This window comes from Aulostomus chinensis, chromosome 15 (genome assembly GCF_037954235.1).
Source record: "Aulostomus chinensis isolate RoL2024-O1b breed Wild chromosome 15, RoL_Achi_v1.0, whole genome shotgun sequence".
Taxonomy (NCBI): Eukaryota; Metazoa; Chordata; class Actinopteri; order Syngnathiformes; family Aulostomidae; genus Aulostomus; species Aulostomus chinensis.
In genome coordinates this window covers 6570885-6590940 of record NC_141334.1, presented here as the reverse complement: position 1 = coordinate 6590940, position 20056 = coordinate 6570885, and the positions used below count along the sequence as shown (strand labels likewise).

The following is a 20056-nucleotide window of genomic DNA, read 5'->3' as shown; positions in this document are numbered from 1 at the left end:
AACACCTCAATGCAGTCAAGTCACACTAAGGTCTTAGTTCCTTGCGCATATTTATTCGCACACCATCAGTGTTTGACGTGTAACAATTTCAAAAAGCCCAAAGAGATTTATTATAAGTGCATCAAACATCTGGGTTTATTTGGTTTTACTAGAACATGCCAAGCCTGGATTGTCTGATTCTTTTTCAGGCAGACTAAGCATAGATTGAGCTGTCTCCTGATGGTTAAAAAGAAACAACTCATTGGAACTCTGCTAATGGAAAATCTGCGTTCTCATGGGTGTATAAAGTTGGAAGGTTAGATCTGTGTGGTCGCTGGAGATGCTTTCTAATGTCAGTTTTGATTTAATTCTAGTGTTATCTGGCAAGACAAGTGGATTCCCAACATCATGCTATCGTGCCAGAAAAACCCCAAAACATCATTTCATGGTTCAAGTTGTGCATTTATGTTCTTTGAGGAGATGCAGGGTGGGCTGATAGTTTTACAGGAAGTGCACAGGTGAAGGGTAATGAAACTCAAGTGCGCGTGGCTGCGTGTATATCAGTGAGATCTGCATGTGTGCGGCTATTTGAGTGTGTGTGAGTTAGGAGGAGAATGGATGGGAAATGTTGAGTAGGTCAATCGATATTGAGGTGTCTCTGCATGTGAATATTGTTGGACAGAACGCGTATGAATGTACATACGAGGTTGAAACTAAATACTACAATATTTTTCCATTCCAAAAAAACTTTTTAGTGCAGTTGTAAATAAGAGTCTCTATACCTCTGTCAGTGCACCTGATGTTTTTTATTTATGCATGTGGATGGAAATTCATATACTGGACTGCTCACATGCAGATCAATACAAGTTCAGCCAGCTCAGCTGTCCTTGAGCCCAGCAGCAATTTGTTCATGCCTGACACTCCCACTGTCCATAACCGCTTTAGGTTAAGATTAGTCTTGTGCTGCCAATAGCCTTTATGGGGTTGTCATTCAGGCTGATAATCTTTAGCCCTGTTAAACAGCATGTAATCCTGTATAGAATGAGCTGGGGGAAAGTGATCTAATGCTGGGAGAGACGAAGAGAGATTGCATGAGAAAGGAAAGAGAAGGGAAAGTGGACATTGATCGATGGTCTGTGGTGATGCATCTGCTGCCACTTTGACCTTTTGCAAAGGTTAGAACATGTTGCCACCAGTGTAAATGTGCAGAAATAATTGTTTCCCGATGTTGCTTGCTTTAACTTTTTCTTCAGGTCCTTTTGGAACAAAATGAAGTGATCAACCAGTCACTAAACCCTTTCTCTGCTGCCAGGAGGTTGTTATTTAGCCGCCCTGCTGTGTCTCATATGTGACTTGCTACGACTTTTAAACCTTTAAGAACAGATAGATTTGTAGTTGGACTAAGCATCTGTTATATGATACATGAAAAATATTTCAACCACTCAGGCAGACGTTTTGAGGAACAAACACATTTTCTCAACCATTTCAAAGAAGCATTCATTCATTCCACAGCATTAAGAAAAACTACATCTTGCTGAAATTTTGTTAAACAAATGTTTCTAGTGTATGGGGAAGTTTTTAACTTGCAGCATTAGATTAACCAGATTACAATCTTCTTCTGAACTCTGAGAATTTACATTAGTATGACCTCTGTCCCAACACCTACAGTAAAAACTACAGCACACTGCAAGATCTCTGAAAAATAAATGACGACTGAAATTTTGTGAAAGAAAATAGCTGCTTTGTTTGTTTATGTGCTGAATATGATCATTATGTTTCATAGGTAACGAGAATAGTGCTGCTGTGGGTCAACAACCACTTCAATGATTTTGAGGGTGACCCGGCTATGACTCGCTTCCTGGAAGACTTTGAGAAACGTCTAGAAGCTACAGTAAGATGACACATCAGTCTAATGTCTTGTTTCTTTTCACTCCTTCCTCTATTCACCAACCTTGACTCAATCCCTAAAACTGTATATATTTTTTATTCATAAATAATTTGCAGCTCAAGTAGAGCTGCACTCATGCAGTTCAAAGTTTAATTACTGTATTAAACTTGTATTTACAAGATAGAAAAAACAACCCCTACAGTCCATGTTTAGTCAGAATGCTGGTATAAATAGAAAAACAAAACTTTGTTGTCATTTTGTACTCATTTAAAAACTGAAATGTTTTGAAAGCACCTCCAAGCATTTAACACATGACTACATTTGTGTTGTGTTTTTCTATTGAAAACTTACCACAGAAAAGTAATTAAACTTTTAAATGCAAGGATCATCAGTCTCGTCATTTAATGTTCTTTTCTTTGTTAGAAAATGAAGGGACATTTGCGGCTGCTGAACATTGCATGTGCAGCCAAGGCTAAATGGAGGCAGATCACCCTGCTGAAGGCGTCCAGGGAATCGCCGCTCTACTTCAGCGTACAGGGCGGCAGTGAGAGAGGATTCGGCATCTTTGTTGAGTCAGTGGAAGAAGGGAGTAAGGCTGCAGAGGCTGGACTCAAACGGGGAGACCAGGTGAGATGAAATGGCTATGAATTGCAAATCCCCTGCTGCTCGGTTGGAGTGGATGTTTTAACCTGGACAAAAAATAGAACCTGAATAATACTAAAAAACTGTATATGAATTGTCTAGTAATACATCCATTATAGCAGGATCCCAGTATAGTTATTATGAGCAAAATATTGTTGTTTTTATTTGTGTCAAAGTGAATATAAAGTTATCTATTTATTATTTTAATTTGATCAAACACTCTTTTAACCTCAGCTTTTGCTTATTAAGCAGTAATTGTCTATTTAAGTCACTGTTCAACTTTACTTACGTTCCTGTTTTGTTTTTTTTTTACATTTCATTTTCATTTTAACAGCTTCGTTACTTGCAGTGCTAATATTAACTACTGAAAACTGCTGATCTTCACCGCAGAAACAATTCCAGAAAACAGTATTCAAAATAACCCTCTCTCACATGCTTACAGTACGTTGTTGTGACCTTTTTGGGAAACTTCAACCTCAAGTTTGCATAAACTGCATGTCGATACAGTGAAACCCAGAATTTCAAACTCCACTTTCACGTCTACCTACTTGTCTATTCCTACTTTTGGTTCAGTTTCTTATCTGTCCTATTTCAGATCATGGAGATCAATGGTCAGAACTTTGAGAACATCTCCTTCACCAAAGCTGTTGACATCCTGAGGAACAACACACACCTCTCCCTCACTGTTAAAACCAACATATTTGGTGAGAGAATGAATTGTATTGCAAACTTTGACTCACACCAGTGCTAATTATTTGAATGATGACCAGTCCCCCTCTTAATACCTCCTTACCTCTAGTCTTCAAAGAGCTCCTCAGCAGGATTGTGCATGAAAAGAAAAATGGTGGCCCTCACATTCCCAAGATCCAGGAGAAAAAAGGCAATCGCTTCTCTATTCCTGACCTTCCCGGAGACATGGAGTTCCCCACGGACCACAAGACCACCAGGAAAATGAAGGCTAACACCGTGTCTGGAGGACGCAACAAGATCAGGAAGATGCTGGAGAAGACGCGCTTCAGTATACTACCTCCTAAACCCTTCAGGTAAGATGATTTATATAAAAACCTGTGTGTTTGTAGGTAAGGCTTTATCGAGAATACACTGAACTGAGACTGAAATGAAAGTATGCATGTGTTCTTGATTATATTTTACTGAACTGATATATCAGTCACCCTCATACCGTATAAGGCCGTACTAAAAAAACAGAACATTGAAGAAAGTGTTTTATATTCACCTCAAATATAGTTAGAAAATGCTATGGAAATATTCTGAAACATGCCATGTATGTTTGAACTGAATGTCAATGAGTTTCATGGGAGAACTTTAAAAGATGAGGAAATTTAAAAACAGGTGGATTTACATTTTAGAAAAGCTGGTGTGCACACACTCCTCTCTGACTTAATCTGCCTCTGCATCGTCATTGCAGCAAGTTGTGATCATTTGCAGAAAGAAGATATTGAAATTGAAGCCTAGAGCATTCCAACTGAACCGAACCGCTCATTGCATTTTAAAGAGCAATAAGCTATCCATTGCAGCCTGGAAATTGAGCAATTTCCCCCAACTCTTACTACACTGATTCATTGGAGAGTTGTGGTGCACAGCAATAAAAAGTCCAAAATATGTTAAAATATTTTTGCTTTTACACTTTCTATTTCTTTCTGTATTGGTTGATTGTCTGGTATGCAATATTCTGGCCACTCGTTCATTCATCTCCAGCTGCTTTTCTGTCACATTCCAGCCAAATTATGAAAGACATAAGGATCATCACTGTAATCGTTGGCATTGTCATCCTTGAAACATCCATTGTACCTGCAGCATCTGCAGCAATTGCAAGTAAATGTGCGTATTGAGGCTCCCAATCACTATTGGACCCATAACGTGCCGTTAGAGACTTGATTTCTCTTCATCATTTGATGCCTCTGCAGGCCTCATTAAACTCTATACTGTGTCAATGCTGGAGAGAGAAGACGCTTTTCTCGCCCGGTTAATTACCAAGCTAACCATCACACACACACACAGACACACACACTCCCACACTGTCATGCATATCCATGTCCCCTCACTTTTCTCAGTTTCTAGCTCAGCGGCGATTATGTCCACAAAGCCACACAGTTTGCATGAAAATGGATTGTAGTCTGTCTCATAACGCAGCAGGCTATCACACGGCCATTGATCCAACTCTGTGCACATCTTCTAAAGGCCTTCCTCTGCATTCTATTTATCGACCAAACAAGGTCTTTCATGGCTTTTCATTTTGGTGTTCGGCACCATTCAAAGCACTGTTTGATTCAAAGGAATTGATGGCTGATTAAAGAGACTGGAGATGAGACGGATGATTCGGGTCAATCAGGATTCATCAGCGCCTGTTGTAGGAAGACAATTTCAGGGGAGGTAAATGTGAGAGATGATGGTTTTCTGGTTGCATAAATGTTCTACAAAGTTTTCCATGGGACGTTTTTATCTGTATACAAAAGGAACGGGTGGTTCTGAGGACAGTGTCGAGTAAGAGCGTTTTCACACATATAGTGCTTTTGTTCTGGTCCGAATTTGTTGATGAAACAGTAAACTCTAAGAGTTTTTCCCTTCAGTTCTGTTTGTTTTCACACAGAGAAAAATCCAAACAAACCAAATACTTATTTGTCAGATGAGCCTGATGAGCAGGGTTCAAGACAGACTGCTTTTAAAGCATACCAGAGTTCATTTGTAAGTGGACTGCAACCATCTCTTCAACGTCGTCATCCAATCCAATCCAGTTTATTTGGTCAGCAACTGAGTGAGTGCTAGAACTACATCTGCATAAACGAGTTGGATCCAGTCGAACTAAACCAGGAAAGGGTGAAAACATCCATAGATACCATGCCGTGTTACATCTGCCCACACTGTCATTGTCTCTCTGTACTTGGCTGACATTACGCTCCACTTCAGATTAGAATTGTTTATGATGAGGACACAGTGGCAATAAACAAGTCATTATTCTCCCAAATGAAGATGTCAGTGCCACCCCATATTGACCAACCAACTGATTTACGTTCAGCAGATTGGAAAGTAATAGACAGTGGTGTTCTCAACCGTGCTGTGTATGGTCTTACATCGTTGCCCATCGAAGCATTTACTACTGCTGCTCCATGGCCAAGAGTTAATGCTGAGGAAGTTACAGCCAAACAATGAATGGCTTGAAGTTGGAAAGAGAGAAAGTTAAACTGAGGACTAACAGCTTTGTCTGTAGTCGCAAAATAAGGTGGGAAAGTGGTTTCCCAGCATGAGCTCTCATCCCAACGGAAGGAAGTTAAGTCCATTAAATGTCTCAAATGATGAACCTGCTAATTCTGCTCTGATACTCTGTGGAAGAAAACACCATGGTTTTGTGTCTGTCATTCTATGTTTGATGAGGTTAAATATACTTTGTATATTCGCTAAATTTCTTTGAAAAAATATGGAGTGGCCATAGAGAAAAAAATAATGGAAATTTTGTTGCAACGATATATTCTGTGTGAGAACACTCCAGGGCTCCATAAAAAAAAAACGATGTGAGACGACTTAATAGATTTTAAATCTGTATTTATTTATTTATTGGTAACGTTTTCCAAAAGAAGCCTCAACTGCTCTCACGTGCTTCCTGCAATGTTTGCGATTTCACTTGTGTTTTAATGTGAGTTCAGGCAGCCAAGCCTAAATTCCTGTCTTGGGGACTAATCACACCAAAAATAACAACCATGCTGATATGTAATTCGAAAAAAAAAAAGTTGTTCCAACTCAAATGAAGTCCAACCACAACTGTAAAAGCAATGTCAAGTAATATATTTGGCTCCCTTTGAGAGATATGAACAACAGAAGTCAATTATAATCCCCCCAAATTTATAGATTGTCATGTTCAGTATGGCAGATGGTGGTGCTGAGAGACTCAACACTGAGATTAAAAGACCCAAACAGTGCACATACACATTCTTGCATTATTGTTATAGTGGGCTTTCTTGGTGGGATGGGCCCTTTATCCTGACATTCCATGTGTTGTGTCTGAATCTATGCTGGTACTAACAAACTGCTTCTGATATTCTTCATGTTTGTTAAAGCAAAACTGTCTAAATTTTGTATTTTCTGTTAAAGTGTGTGTTTGTGTCCTTTTGAGTATGTGCCAGTGTAAGAGACCTCTTCTTTTATGCGCATTGCCTCTGTGCCTCACACGTATCGCTGAATCACTTTAGCAGAGCACTGCTTCTGTTTGTTTTCTTTTTTTCTGCTTCACACTTTTCAATGTCGTCTCTCTCCTGTATGTCTCCGCTGCTTCAGGGGCCTGTTTGGGTAAGATCTCTTGTGCAACTCCCCATGCTCAATCATTTGATTCAGTGTCCATCTCCAGACCCGCACACGGCAGGCGCCCACACAACACTCACTAGCACCTCTGAGCTTCAGCAACAGCACTAGAGAACGGCATAATTCCTTTTACACATGAATTCCTCCTCCTCCATATGAGTCCACTTTTCTGCAGTCAAGGTGTTCCTTCCTTGGTATTTCACTTTCAAACTCTATTTAAATTTGTATTCACCAACTTTTTTGTCAGAATCTGCCATTGACATTTTCATATTCAACCAAATGTATTCTGCAGGGTTGCTGCAGGAAGTATAGATGGACTACACCTTAGTTTAACACAGCATTGAGTACCAGAATGGAGGAAAAGGAGGTTGAGCTCAAAAAATCGCTCTTGTGGAGCGTTCAACTAAACTTGAAATACAAAACACTCACGCGCACGCACACACGCACACACACACACACACACACACACACACACACACACACACACACTCTTCCACCAAGGAGGCAATGCAGATATATAATAGGAATGCCGTATCATCAAAACCTGTACATCATTGTTCTACCCATCTTCCAAAGACGTGTCCTCTGATCATCGATCCAGAACATGACCTATATCATCTCTCCGAGTTTATGCAGTATTTATACCTCAACAAATGCCATCAAAACATGCTGAAATTTGTCACAGATATCAACCATTGGATCAAAAATAGATATGTCATGCCAATAACAATACTACTAACAGGTTCATCTTACCATTATTTTGAAAATCTTCAGGACCCAGGATGTACAATTTGATCCAGATTGCCACCAAAATCACTTATAACCTCTTGTTCCTTGTATTATTACATATTTTTTTCCACCAAATTTCATCAAAATGATTGACAGATTGTTTGGGTTTCTCAATGTTTGAGATAAAGAATGCAAAAACAAATAATTCATGATCTGATATGATTTGGTCCTTGTCTATCTGGATATCATAAAATGTGGGATACATCCAGGATATGACAGTGTCAGTCCAGTCTAATCTGACCTCATAATCTGACCTCTTGTAGCAGTGCCATTGTTTCTGTCTCCCTTCTTTCTTCCATCTAAATCTTACTGAAGCGTGACAGAAAGATTACAGCACTTCAACTTCAGTAGCTCTCCGGTGTCTTAATTGAGGCCCTGCATTCCTAAACTACTTTATATTTGGAACATACTGTTCTGCACAGATGTATAGTACACACCTGGGGAGAGAGAGGCCATGATTAGTATGCAGGAAGGATGAGATGAACTCTCGGCCTTGGACAAGGTTCTTATTTCACTTATTACAGCTCGCAGCACAGGATGCTACCTTCCTTAAATTGAAATTGAAACAAGATGATGACAAAGGTCTTAGAAGTCTGCAAGTATGATGGTACAACCATCAGAAAACATATGATATGAGCCTGATGCTATTCATAATCCCAGTTCCTAAACTGTTTCTGAGATGAAACACTATTTCCATCACACATATGCAGATCCAGACACTCAAATGAGGCCTTTTATGTAAAGGTGGATGTTTGCTTATCCCTAAGTGGAACCAAGATAGAAAAGGGCCTCTTCCATATAATGTAGCTCAAGACACAAGAGAGATGTAGGGCTGATAACACACACACACACACACACACACACACACACACACACACACACACACACACACACACACACACACACACACACACAAATGTATCCAAAATGCAAAGAATATTGACCAACATGTGCTGATAACAAAGTGGGGAAAACATCAGAAATAGTTGAACTACTGATTATCATTCTTGTTTCATTTGTATTCGTCTGTGTGCTGTGCTGGTTTGTGTCTCTTTTAGCTCGTGTGTACCAGTCTCATTGTCTTGTGTGGTTGTCTTGTTTAATGAACTTGTGTGTGCGTCTGAGTGCTCCTTATCAGTTCCTGCCATTTCCTGAACCGTCCCATGAATAAAATCCAGCTGTGTCTCTGCTGCATATGAAAAGAGAAGTGATGAGAGTTGGTGTTGTCATTCAGCAAGAGTAGACATTTGATGAAATCTCTTAATCTTTTTTGAGCTACGAGTTTGAGTTTAATATGCTCTCAAGAGGAGGGGATACTAATACCAGTGCTTACAACTCATAAAACACGGGGATAAGATAAGAGAGGAAAAATGTCTACTGCTGCAGACAAACGTCTAAACATTATCTGTTCGTCTGTGATGGAATAAATCTAATTGTCCTGGTTCTCTCTTTTTCTGTCATATTGAACCTTCAATACCATCCTTCCTTTCCCCCAACATTTCCACCCTGCCTCACTCCCTCGTCCCTCCTCTCCCTCCCTGCCTTTCCTCTCCAGTGATGGTGGCATGGGTCAGTCTCAGGATGACAGCATTGTGGGCACAAAGCAATGCCGTCACAGCGTGGCCATCATGCCCATACCTGGAAACCTGTCGTCCAGCAGTCCCGACCTGCTGCAGCCGGCCACCAGCGTCCTCGACTTCTCCAACCCTGCAGGTTAGGAAAAAATGTTGATAGTTACAGAAGAATACAGTGTACCCGCAGTTTTACTTCGTGATACAGTGACGGCTTCAATGATTGTTTGAATGACTTTTTGTATTTGGACTTATATTAAAAAAACACACACACACATGGTGAGTGACTGCAAACTAACAGCCTCTCCAAACTTCAATAAAACTCACACAAAAGATAATTATCATCATACTTTTCCCAAAAAAAATAGTTTTTTGTGAGGCAAAACCACCTACAACGCATAAACAAAGAAATCAGCTGCAGATGCAGGTCTTTTATGGCACATGTTGGCAGCTGTTTATCACTCTCAACTGGAGGGCTCGTGGAACAGTTTAAGCAGCCACGTGTGGTGTGAAGGACTCTTTATTCAGTGAGAACTACTGAGAGACTCTCACCCTCCAACATAATCGCATAAAGCAGCAATATAAGATGTAGTGAGAGAGTCGTCATCTCAAATTCAAATTATTTATCGTTTTATCCTTGGAAAAACTGGCAAACTGCTCAAAATACACTCCCAATACACATTTACTCAGTCAAACTGTATTGGAAACTGAAGGTTTCATGCCTACTGAGTATATTCTTTTCTGTTTTCTCTTATATTCTTTCTCTTTTTCTGTCTGTCTGTCTCTCTCTCTCTATCTCTCCAACACACTCACACACACACACAAATGGGGGATTTTTCTGAAGTGCCAGAATTTTGTCCCTCTGACAAGGATTAACCTCCTGCACTGGAAGACTTATTCCTTTCCGAGGCCATAATTATAAAACCAACATGGAGCTATTGGGTGTGTGGGTGTGCGTGTCTCTGCTAGTCACAATGAATGATTGAGAGGGGAGAACATGAAAGGTGAGAGAGTGAATATGCTGCTGATTTATTCCACCAGCCATTTCTCAGCGAGCTACAAACACAGGCACACACCTACATCCAGAATGCTAAGCCTCACATGTGGCTGTGTTGTATTTCAGCAGAAACCGTCGTATACACACACCAACTGCGGCACATTCATCATCCACGATTATATCAAGTTTCCTTTAGTCTGTCCTCTGGCCTCCCATTAGATTTAATAGCGGTGCCCGCTAAAACATAACGCCCCCTACTCCCTTCTCCAGATGCTCTGCCAAAGTCTTACCTGTAATTACCGTATATTAGCATAGAGATCAGAATAACTGCAGAATCACCAGCATCACTTATCTGCTCGTGGCTGCTGTATTATTACACCGCTGCCTGTATTTGGACATATTTTCCTCTGCCAAGGAAGTCATGTGATCACTGGTGTTGGTTTGTTAGCAGAATAACGCAAAAGGTTGTGAATGGATTTGAATGAAATTTGGTGGGATGGTTGATCGTAGTGTGAGGAACAGCTGATTAGATTTGATCCGGACATGATCACATCATATCACCTCAGCGGAGGTGTGCCCTCTTCAAGTGCCCTCTGGTTATTATCACTCCCTGATGAAGGCTAAATGCTGAAATGTTCCTCTTGGAGGTTTTTTCATTCTGTTCATTCATCCTGGTGACGTTTTTTTCATTCCTCTGTAATAACAGAACCCTGATCTTCATCTGCAGGTTTTCAAGAAAAACAGGAAATTAGGATGTTGCTCATTCATATTTTTCTTGCTCCTCTCCATATTAGCTGCTTGAACATTTAAGTGCTTGCACTGAACCCAGCGTTGCATTAAAAGATTTTCTCTTCTCATATCATTTAGCAACCTTAGTCTATGCAAATGTTGATAGTAAATTTTTTTGATTTTATTTGTCAAGCAACGATGCCAAACACTCAGTTTTATAGCTACTTTTACTGAAGATTTATTATCCTTTGGACTTGTTGAGCCAAACCATCCAACGGAAGAAATCACCGTCAGCTCCTGTCATTGTTTTTTCTCTGATGTTCATCGACCATACAAGTAATCATTTATTTTAAAACACACCCAATAATTAGGATTCAAATAATCATTAGTTGATTGAGTAAATGATTGGTCCACTTTCTTCAACGTCTTTAATCACAAGCAGTTGAGCTGAGAACAGTACTAGAAATGTAGCTTTGGCATGAAGGTATTGAGTTGGCTTTGATTTGCAGAGCTGAAGTGCTTTCTGTCTCTCATGAGCTTCTATCTACTGTAGACGTGTGTCTCAAGTTGAAGCAGCACTCTGCAACCATCAGTTTCTTCTTCTGTGCGCTGCCTGTTTCATTTTTCCTCTCCTACTTTCTCTCCCCGTCTCTTTTTTCTGCTTCTCTCTCTCTCTCTCTCTCTCTCTCTCTCTCTCTCTCTCTCTCTCGCTGTGATTTTAAACAGATGTTCTAGTGCTGACATGATGAGTCATACTCAGCCTATCTGGTTTCCCATGAACAGATTTGAGTCTATAGTAGAAACTCCTCTGGTCTCTCCTCATATTTCTCCTCTGTCATGATGTTTCCAACCACTTTATCTTTTGTAGTCCTCCCACTCTCTTTCTCTCATATTTACTTTTTTTTTCTCTCATTCTCCTCTCTGCTTGCCAAGCTTTGGGACTCTACTGTGAGTATAAAGACTTTCAATACCACTGTTTGATTGTGCTTCTGAAAATGTTTTCCTAACAAAATGTCTCACCCATCTAGACTATCTATATTGCTTTATTCATGAGCACGAACACACGCACGCACGCACACACACACACACACACACACACACACACACGCACACCCACCCTATATTCCAAGTAAGACTGAACCTTCATGCTCTCGGACCTTGTGGTTTGTTTAAACTTCACTTGTGTGTCTGTCTTTGTGAGAGGAAATGAATAAGTCAGGATGTATATTTTTTTGTAGAAAATGGTTTTATGTCTTTCAGCAGTAAAATTGGTTTATTAGAAAGAAAATACAAAAATGGAGCAGAGTGACCATGAGAGTGGGCGGCCATGTTTATATTTCTTTGCTCGTTACCTCCACCGAGTAGCTATGTTTATATCTGTCAGTAGGATTTAGGATTTTGGAGGATTTGCTGGAGTGATGTAACATGCACTGTAAATTTGGAGCAGATCTGTTCCAAAAAAAAAAAAAGAAAGAAGAAGAAGAAGCATCATATATGGACTTGGAGGATGTTGGCACCCTCTGAGTGCACTTCAGGTCCCTTTTCTAGCCACATTGTTTCAGAGCTTCTGACTTTTTTGTGTGATCTGAAATCTATTACGATTGCATAAACATTGGTGATTTTTTTTTTTTTGTACCAAAATGTTAAAAAGTCCTGAAAATAAGCCAGCAATGTCAGAGATTTTCATTTTCTTTCGGTCTGTAAATATTTCAATCCCTTCATTCTGGCATTTTTTTTTCTTCCCCCTCATTCATGTAACAATTGTTATCCACGACTTTAGATTCATGTCAGTGTGATTGACAGGGACTGTCCATTGCATAGACAGCACAGAATTATCCACTGCAAATAGATGGCTACACTGTGTTATCTCACTAAGGCTAAATAAACAGTACTTGTTAGCTAATTCATTCATTAGTTATTCATTTATCAAGAAGAAGATGCCAGTCTTATCTGTGGTTGGATGCTCATGAGGCATTTTGGTGTGTGTGTGTGTGTGTGTGTGTGTGTGTGTGTGTGTGTGTGTGTGTGTGTGTGTGTGTGTGTGTGTGTGTGTGAGTCGTAGAATTTGCGGTGTGTAACCACAGCTTTTCCACCCTAAACCCATCAGACCCGGCTTTATTGATTGATGATTTTTGCCTCCCGAGATTATGATGGAGTGACTGGGAGAAGCAGTGCTAGCAGCAGGAGGAGGGCGACTGATGCTTGTGTGAAGTGTGCAGCCTCCCTTATTGCTGTGTTTGCAAAAACTCAGGAGGGCGTTTTTCTCCTAGAAATCTTCTCTCACTCCATACATTCTCCAGTGTTGATGAAAATTAATGATGCCTTATTTAAGGTTATTGATTGGCTGTTTGCCTGGATGGGTAATGATGATGGTCGCTGTGTGCAGGTCAGGTCACAACTCATCCGAAGGATTTACTACGATTAGGCCCCCCCATATTTGACAGCCAGCTATTTAGCAGAGAGCTTCCCACACTGGAAACACAAATCACCACTAATAAGACACAAAGCGTTTGACTTGCTCTCAGCTCACCGTCACCTCACCATCCCGCTGCACACAGACAGAGGAGCTCTGTTGCTGCAGCAACACAGAGGGGAAGCCACACTTTTCTAATAGCTTTGATTCTTGATTCTGAAAGTTTATGTTCTGTAAAGTTTCAATCCATAGAGAGATCGTCGTCGAGATCACCTTCAGAACAATCAATATGTCGAATCAAGGAATCAGATATTGATAGGTACACATACTTACGTACATACATATAGTTTTTATGGATCCTGCAAGGTAAATTATTGTTACAGCACAGTGAATAAAGGATGACACATAAGACTTAAGTCAGCAACAGAATCTACAGAACAAGCCAATAAATATTGGAAAATATGTTAATGCACATCACTGTAAATTTGCACAAGATAAATGAGTATGTGTTTATGGTTGAGCGGGAGCAGCTGCACTCTCACTGGGCCATGTTGCAAGTACTAATAAGTGTCAAAATGTAAGTATTTGTATTCATTCGAGTTACAGATATACAACATATTAAAGATCATCATTAGGTGAGACAGAGCTTTTTGACCAAAAAAAAATCCTCGAATGAGATGTGGTGAAATAACTATGAAATAGAAGAGTCAGCCTGTTGCCTCTACTAAATTGAGGTGCGTATACATTGTAAATGAAATAAAGGTCCCAAATCTCAGGTGCAGCAGGCACAGAAGCAGCTGGCTAGTATTTCCACAGAGGGATGCCACTTCCCACAATTCTCCTCTGAAAACCATCTACTGTTAACGCATCATCAACGTCTCTGTGTCAGTATACACACAGTGAAGCACCTGCACTTTAAAGCAGAGTTGTGGGATCAGCATTCTCTTAACTGTCTTATTATTTGTCTTTTTCCTTTTGTTTTTGTGTATTTTGCCACTGCTGTAGTAATGATAATAACGAAATCTATCACAGGCACACGCTCGTCGTGTCTGATCAGCCTTTGCTGCATGAAAAAACTCATCGGTCAAGGAACTTTTTCCTTTAAGATAAAAACCAACGGCAGTGAAAACATACACACACACACACACACACATTGCAACTGTATGACAGCTTCATCTAGTGTGTAGGACTCCCTCTGCAATTGTCGCTGCGCTGCTTCAGTGACTCATTGTTTTAAAGCTCCTCGGCTGCCAGTGGCTAATGAGCCGTACCCTCTTCCTTACTCAAACACAGAGATCTCTAATGCAGTGTATCACTCCGGGGGAACAGGTCCATTATTTAACACACATTGCAGCATGTGAGCTGTGTGCCATCAGCTGCCCCGGAAAACCTCTCATTTAAAAATAACCTCAGGCTATTTGCGGTTGCAGTTACAACTTTAACAATGTAGTTTAGCAAATCATTTAGAGTAAAGTGATTATTGAATGAGGAAAACATGATTTCCTTTCATTTACTCTGTAATAGACATGTAATAAACTCAGAATGTAAAAGTCAATCTGAGCTTTTACCTCAAATGTAATCACAACGCGGCACAAACAACTAAAATAATTCATGTATAACCAAAAGCATTCTGAGAGGTGCTGATGTGTGTATATCCCCAGATTGAGCCGTAAGGCCAGGCAGATGATCCCTCATGCGTGCTGAGGAGTGAGAGTGTTCTGCAGTGATTCCTGCTGTGATTCACAGCCGCTCGCATGCCATTTTTTTCCCTCATCCTGTCTGGGAAGGATATTTCACTCTATCTTTTAACTTTATGAGCAATCGCTCTCAAAAAAAGGCTGTAATACAAATGTATGTACACACAGAGTTTTGGGTTTACAGAGCAAGAATAAGAGCAGTGTGTGTGTTCCTATGTGAATCTAGGAATGTCAGTGAATCTGCGTGTTGGCCTGCGTGTGCTTACGTTGTAGAGGCTCTTAATATAACTGCCTGATACATGCAAGGAAGTGGTCGTGTCAGCTATGGTGTATGTCTGTTGGCTTGTTTGTTTGCAGGTTATCAAAAAAATTAATAAAATAATGGACAGACTTGAATGAAATTTGGTGGAAAGTTAATTAATATTAAAAAGTGATGGAAGTGATTTGAAGCAGTATTTTTCTGGACATGTCATAGGTTAATTTTGATCACAATCCTTAAGTCCATGTGGTAGGATGTTTCCGCTTGTACATGTACCAGCAAGGTTAGAAAGAGACTGTAGAATATTTCATAGATGTCTGTAATAAATGTTAAGAGCTGGGAACCATTGTAAATTTCAGCAAATGATCAAACCATTTACCCTTGTCCAAATGCAAATTGCCAAAAATCGCAAAATTGTCTTTATAGCATGCCATTAAATTGTATTTCCCCACTGGCATTTGCTATGAAATTGGCCTCTCACTAGCTCTCAAGTCATTCAAATGTCCACCCCTCCAGTCGTCATGTAATAAATAAGTTATTTCCCGTCTCTCTTGCTCTCAGACATTCCAGACCAGGTGATCCGGGTGTTCAAAGCCGACCAGCAAAGCTGCTACATCATCATCAGTAAAGACACGACTGCCAAGGATGTGGTCGCCCACACTGTCAATGAGTTCGGCCTCCTCGCTGCTCCCGAGACCTACTCACTGTGCGAAGTATCAGTTAGCCCAGAGGGAGTGATAAAACAGCGACGTCTGCCTGATCAGCTCTCCAAACTGGCTGATCGGATTCAGCTTAACGGCAGGTAAGAGACACACAAGAGTCCCACTGGTGTCTACTGTCATATTCAGCGGAACGTACATGAGTGTTTATGTCTAAGATGATATGTGAAGTACATGAGCCAACTGACCGCAGCATCAAAATGAACCAAAAAGCAACAATATTTCTTGCTCAGCACATCACTTTGCTCATGGAAACATGCATGGTGATGTATTTACATCAGTGGGGAATCTTGGACAGGAAAGCATTTGGAAGTGGAACGGAGAATCTGAGATGGAGGCCTAGAGCTATTTTTGTTATGAAGGTTTGAATGACTGAACCAAAGCCATGACCCACAGTGCTTGGACTCAAACCCAGAACCCCAAAAATTGGGAGAATTTATTTCTTTGTTTCTGTGTTATTCAAAAATATGACTGTGGGTAGGTTTCTATCTCTGTGCTGAATGATGAAGAATCTGCAATCACAAATTCCAATGCTGTCCAGTTATCTGAGTCGTAGCTCTGTGTTGCTTTAAAAGTATGTATGGTACATGCATGATATATTGGTCTTATTTAGTGGTGCGGTTATTCCCGTAGGATTTCAGCAAGTAAACTCTCTTCCTGATTCACTGGCCTGTGTTACATCTTGCAAGGATCCAGGTTCTTAGGTGCAGATGTTATTGTTGCAGCTCCGAGATTTGAACAAACTACAAGAAAAAAAGCTTTCATAGCTGTTTGGAAATGGCTAATGGATGTGTTGCAGTGGTATTTTAAAATCATTCAGGAGCGGAAGTTTCTTCTCTCTATTTTCAACTGGGGGGGGGGGGATGAGAGAAGCATGAACATCTGATTTATGGTCTAACATTTTCAAATGACATAGCCTTGTCTGTGCTAATTTTCTAATTTTATCAAGCTCAACATTGAGGGTTATCACACTAAACTCTAGTATGTTTGGTCTTGAGGTGTTTATCAAGGTCTCCCACTCGTGACGACATGATAGTACTTGGAAAAGTGGACTTTTAGGACGAATGTTTTGAGGACATGATGGATAATTGAACTGCACCTATAGAATCTGCTGTTGTCTGGTAGTTCTCTCCTTGTCCCCTATGGTCCCTCATCAGTCCCCTCTCAACTAGGTTACCATGAATATTTCATCCTCTGTCAGGGGCGGAGGCCTCAGCAGCCAACATGGCATGTCTGGAATTATTCATACATACACTCACTCATGGGCACATACAAAGATGGATACAGACTTTCACCTTCTTATTTCTGGTCACGCACATGCACACACTGAATGGCTGCTATGTAGATACATCTACAGAAACACAAATTATGAGAAAGACCAAATATATATAGATAGAGTCACACTTGAACATCTCCCAGGCACTCTTAGAGTTGCACTCACTGTTTGTTTTTTGTTATTTTTAGTATTAGACATGGTGCCGTGTCAGCAAGGTGTACATGTAGAGTGTGCTCAGCATGCTTGGCTTCAGTTTATCAAGTACAGTAGGAAAAAATATGTCTCCTCTTCTATCTGTGCATGTAGGGTTCCAACCAAGTCAAAATGAAGTCTTGATAACTCTGCCAAAATACATATAGATGGAGCAAGGGGATCCTTGACTCTGCAAGCGCGCGCACACACACACACACACACACACACACACACACACACACACACATACACATCACCAGCGGCCATTTACGATGGCGTGCTTCCAATGACTTTGCCTCACAGTACTACTCTGCACCACTTTGTCCATCATTAATTTTATCTCCTCTAATTTAGGGCATCTACAGGTTTAATTCTAAGTGCTTAAATCTAAACGTGTAAATGCAGTCCTATTATGGCGTCACCTCTGCTTTTTTAACTCTCAATAATGATGTAATTCACGAGTGTGACATCTATTTTATCTTAAATGTAGATTCAGCTTGATGCAGCTTACACTGCAATCAACTCACCTACTCTTGTTTGTTAGCTCTTATCATCTGATCTTTTGGCAAGTAGCACAAGAGCAATTTACAGTCACTTCCATGCCAGCATTTCACCCCTGAGGGCAGCCTGCAGAAGGTCTAGGGGGCACTGAGGTGCTGCTTTTGTAGATGACCATATTACAGAACCATTAAAGACATGGTGGAACACAGAAGCAGATAACAAGGTAAAAGAGATGCCCTGCTGCTGGAATGCCTCCCAGAAAAGTGCCTAAAAGGAGATGATCTCTCATTCATGCACCGGTGCTTCTCTCCTACTGTTTTTATCAGGCTGACTTCATTTATCAATACCATCAGGGTGGCTTCCCCTGTCCTCTCACTAATCTTTTACTGGAGACAGGAAACAGGCACATTTGAGATCAAATATTAATTAGAGGGACATTGAGAAGATGTTCTTTTTTTCTTTTTTTTTCTTTTTAAGCATGCATGTAAAGTTACTGCTGGGTGAAACACTGGATCTACATTCTTTTGTAGGCTTATTATAGCATTTAAGGACACTACTGATAACTATTCACTGTAGTTTTGCAGCACTAGAAATACCGTGATTTGATTTTAGTTAGGCAGTACTTGTTATAGTCAGTATCCTCTTCTCTTTAGATTCAGAGGGTAGAGATTATTCCTTTGGGTGTCTTTTTTGGTTTATTGCAGGGTTTTTGTTTGCTTGCGGTTTTCCAAATATCAGAAACTTCTTAGATTTAACAAATTGTTCGAATTTTACAACATGAATCCCTCGATGGCATTTTGTCCACGATTTTATTGCATTCGATTATGATCATATCTCTCGTTTTTCTTCACAGCACGACCGGTCATAGCCTCTGTAGATACTTTTTTTAAAAATTTTATTTGATGCTAATGTTTCATTTTCTCTTTCCATCTGTCTCCTGCTGCCGTCCTGTAGGTACTATCTGAAGAACAACATGGAAACAGAGACACTGTGTTCGGATGAGGACGCCCAGGACCTCCTAAGAGAGAGTCAGATCTCGCTGCTGCAGCTCAGCACCATGGAAGTCGCTGCCCAGCTGTCCATGAGAGACTTTGAGCTCTTCAGGAACATTGAGTCCACAGAGTATGTTGGATCTGCTGGTGCATTATAAATCTTCCTGATCAGAATGACAGACAGACACAGTCAGGGAATTCTTCACAACAGAGTGATTTGAACATATTTTCATTGGCAGGTATGTGGATGACTTGTTCAAACTGGACTCCTCAGTGGGAAGTGGCAATCTGAAACAGTTTGAGGAGGTCATTAACCAGGAGACCTTCTGGGTTGCCACAGAGATCCTTAGAGAGCCCAATGCCCTGAAGAGGATGAAGACCATTAAGCACTTTATCAAGATCGCCCTGCATTGCAGAGAGTGCAAGAACTTCAACTCTATGTTTGCTATTATCAGGTGAGCTCAGGAACAGGCCTTACATAGCCAGTAAGCAGTCATGGGTTCACTTCATCTTGCCTGCTCAAGGAGCTTTGACCACAAGTCTCCCTCCCTAAATCCGTCCCTCTCCTTCTTGTCAGCTCAAACAATCAGCCCTGATTGTCCAAAACCACACATATACCGCTCTGCAACCTAGCAGTGTTTAAGACTGTCCCATGGCAACGGTTACACTTACTTTGTGTTGATTTTAATTCCCTCGGCACACTGTGGTTTGGCTACATGGCTGTCAGACGAAGCTAAGGATGGATATAACTTTACTCCTTCGACCTTTTAAGCCCTTCAGTGTCAGCACGCCTATGAACTCCCACACTTACAGTGTAAATGTGTGTCTACACAGGAGTTTTACTCTTGTGTGCATGCATGAGATTAACCCTGCCCCACCCCACCCCCGCACGTTCATCACTGTACAATAAGTTTTGAGTAGTAAACCCTCAGCTATTGATGCTTCTTTGTTCAGACAGACGGATGATTCACCTGACTAATTGTGTTTTCTATACAGGAGCATCATTGCAGTATAGCTGGCAGACTCTTGACAAAACCTGGTCATGATGACACTCAATTACCATGTTTAATTAGTTACCGTGGTGAGAGTATCCCAGTCTCA

At 40.6% G+C, this 20056-nt stretch overlaps 1 protein-coding gene across 3 annotated transcripts in view; it reads left to right on the top strand.

The window, feature by feature from the left end:
* The window catches only part of rapgef6 (Rap guanine nucleotide exchange factor (GEF) 6), a 144519-nt gene that overhangs the window by 105466 nt on the left and 18997 nt on the right, over window positions 1–20056 (top strand). For 2 of the 3 annotated variants that reach the window (XM_086179485.1, XM_086179486.1), the window contains exons 13-20: window positions 1763–1870; window positions 2291–2494; window positions 3105–3213; window positions 3309–3552; window positions 9165–9322; window positions 15837–16077; window positions 18918–19085; window positions 19195–19410. In XM_086179485.1, the coding sequence (XP_086035611.1) occupies window positions 1763–1870; window positions 2291–2494; window positions 3105–3213; window positions 3309–3552; window positions 9165–9322; window positions 15837–16077; window positions 18918–19085; window positions 19195–19410 (1448 nt within the window). Of the gene's footprint in view, window positions 1–1762; window positions 1871–2290; window positions 2495–3104; window positions 3214–3308; window positions 3553–6796; window positions 6809–9164; window positions 9323–11839; window positions 11855–15836; window positions 16078–18917; window positions 19086–19194; window positions 19411–20056 lie in introns of all 3 variants that reach the window. The other variant, XM_086179483.1, reaches the window with a different exon arrangement.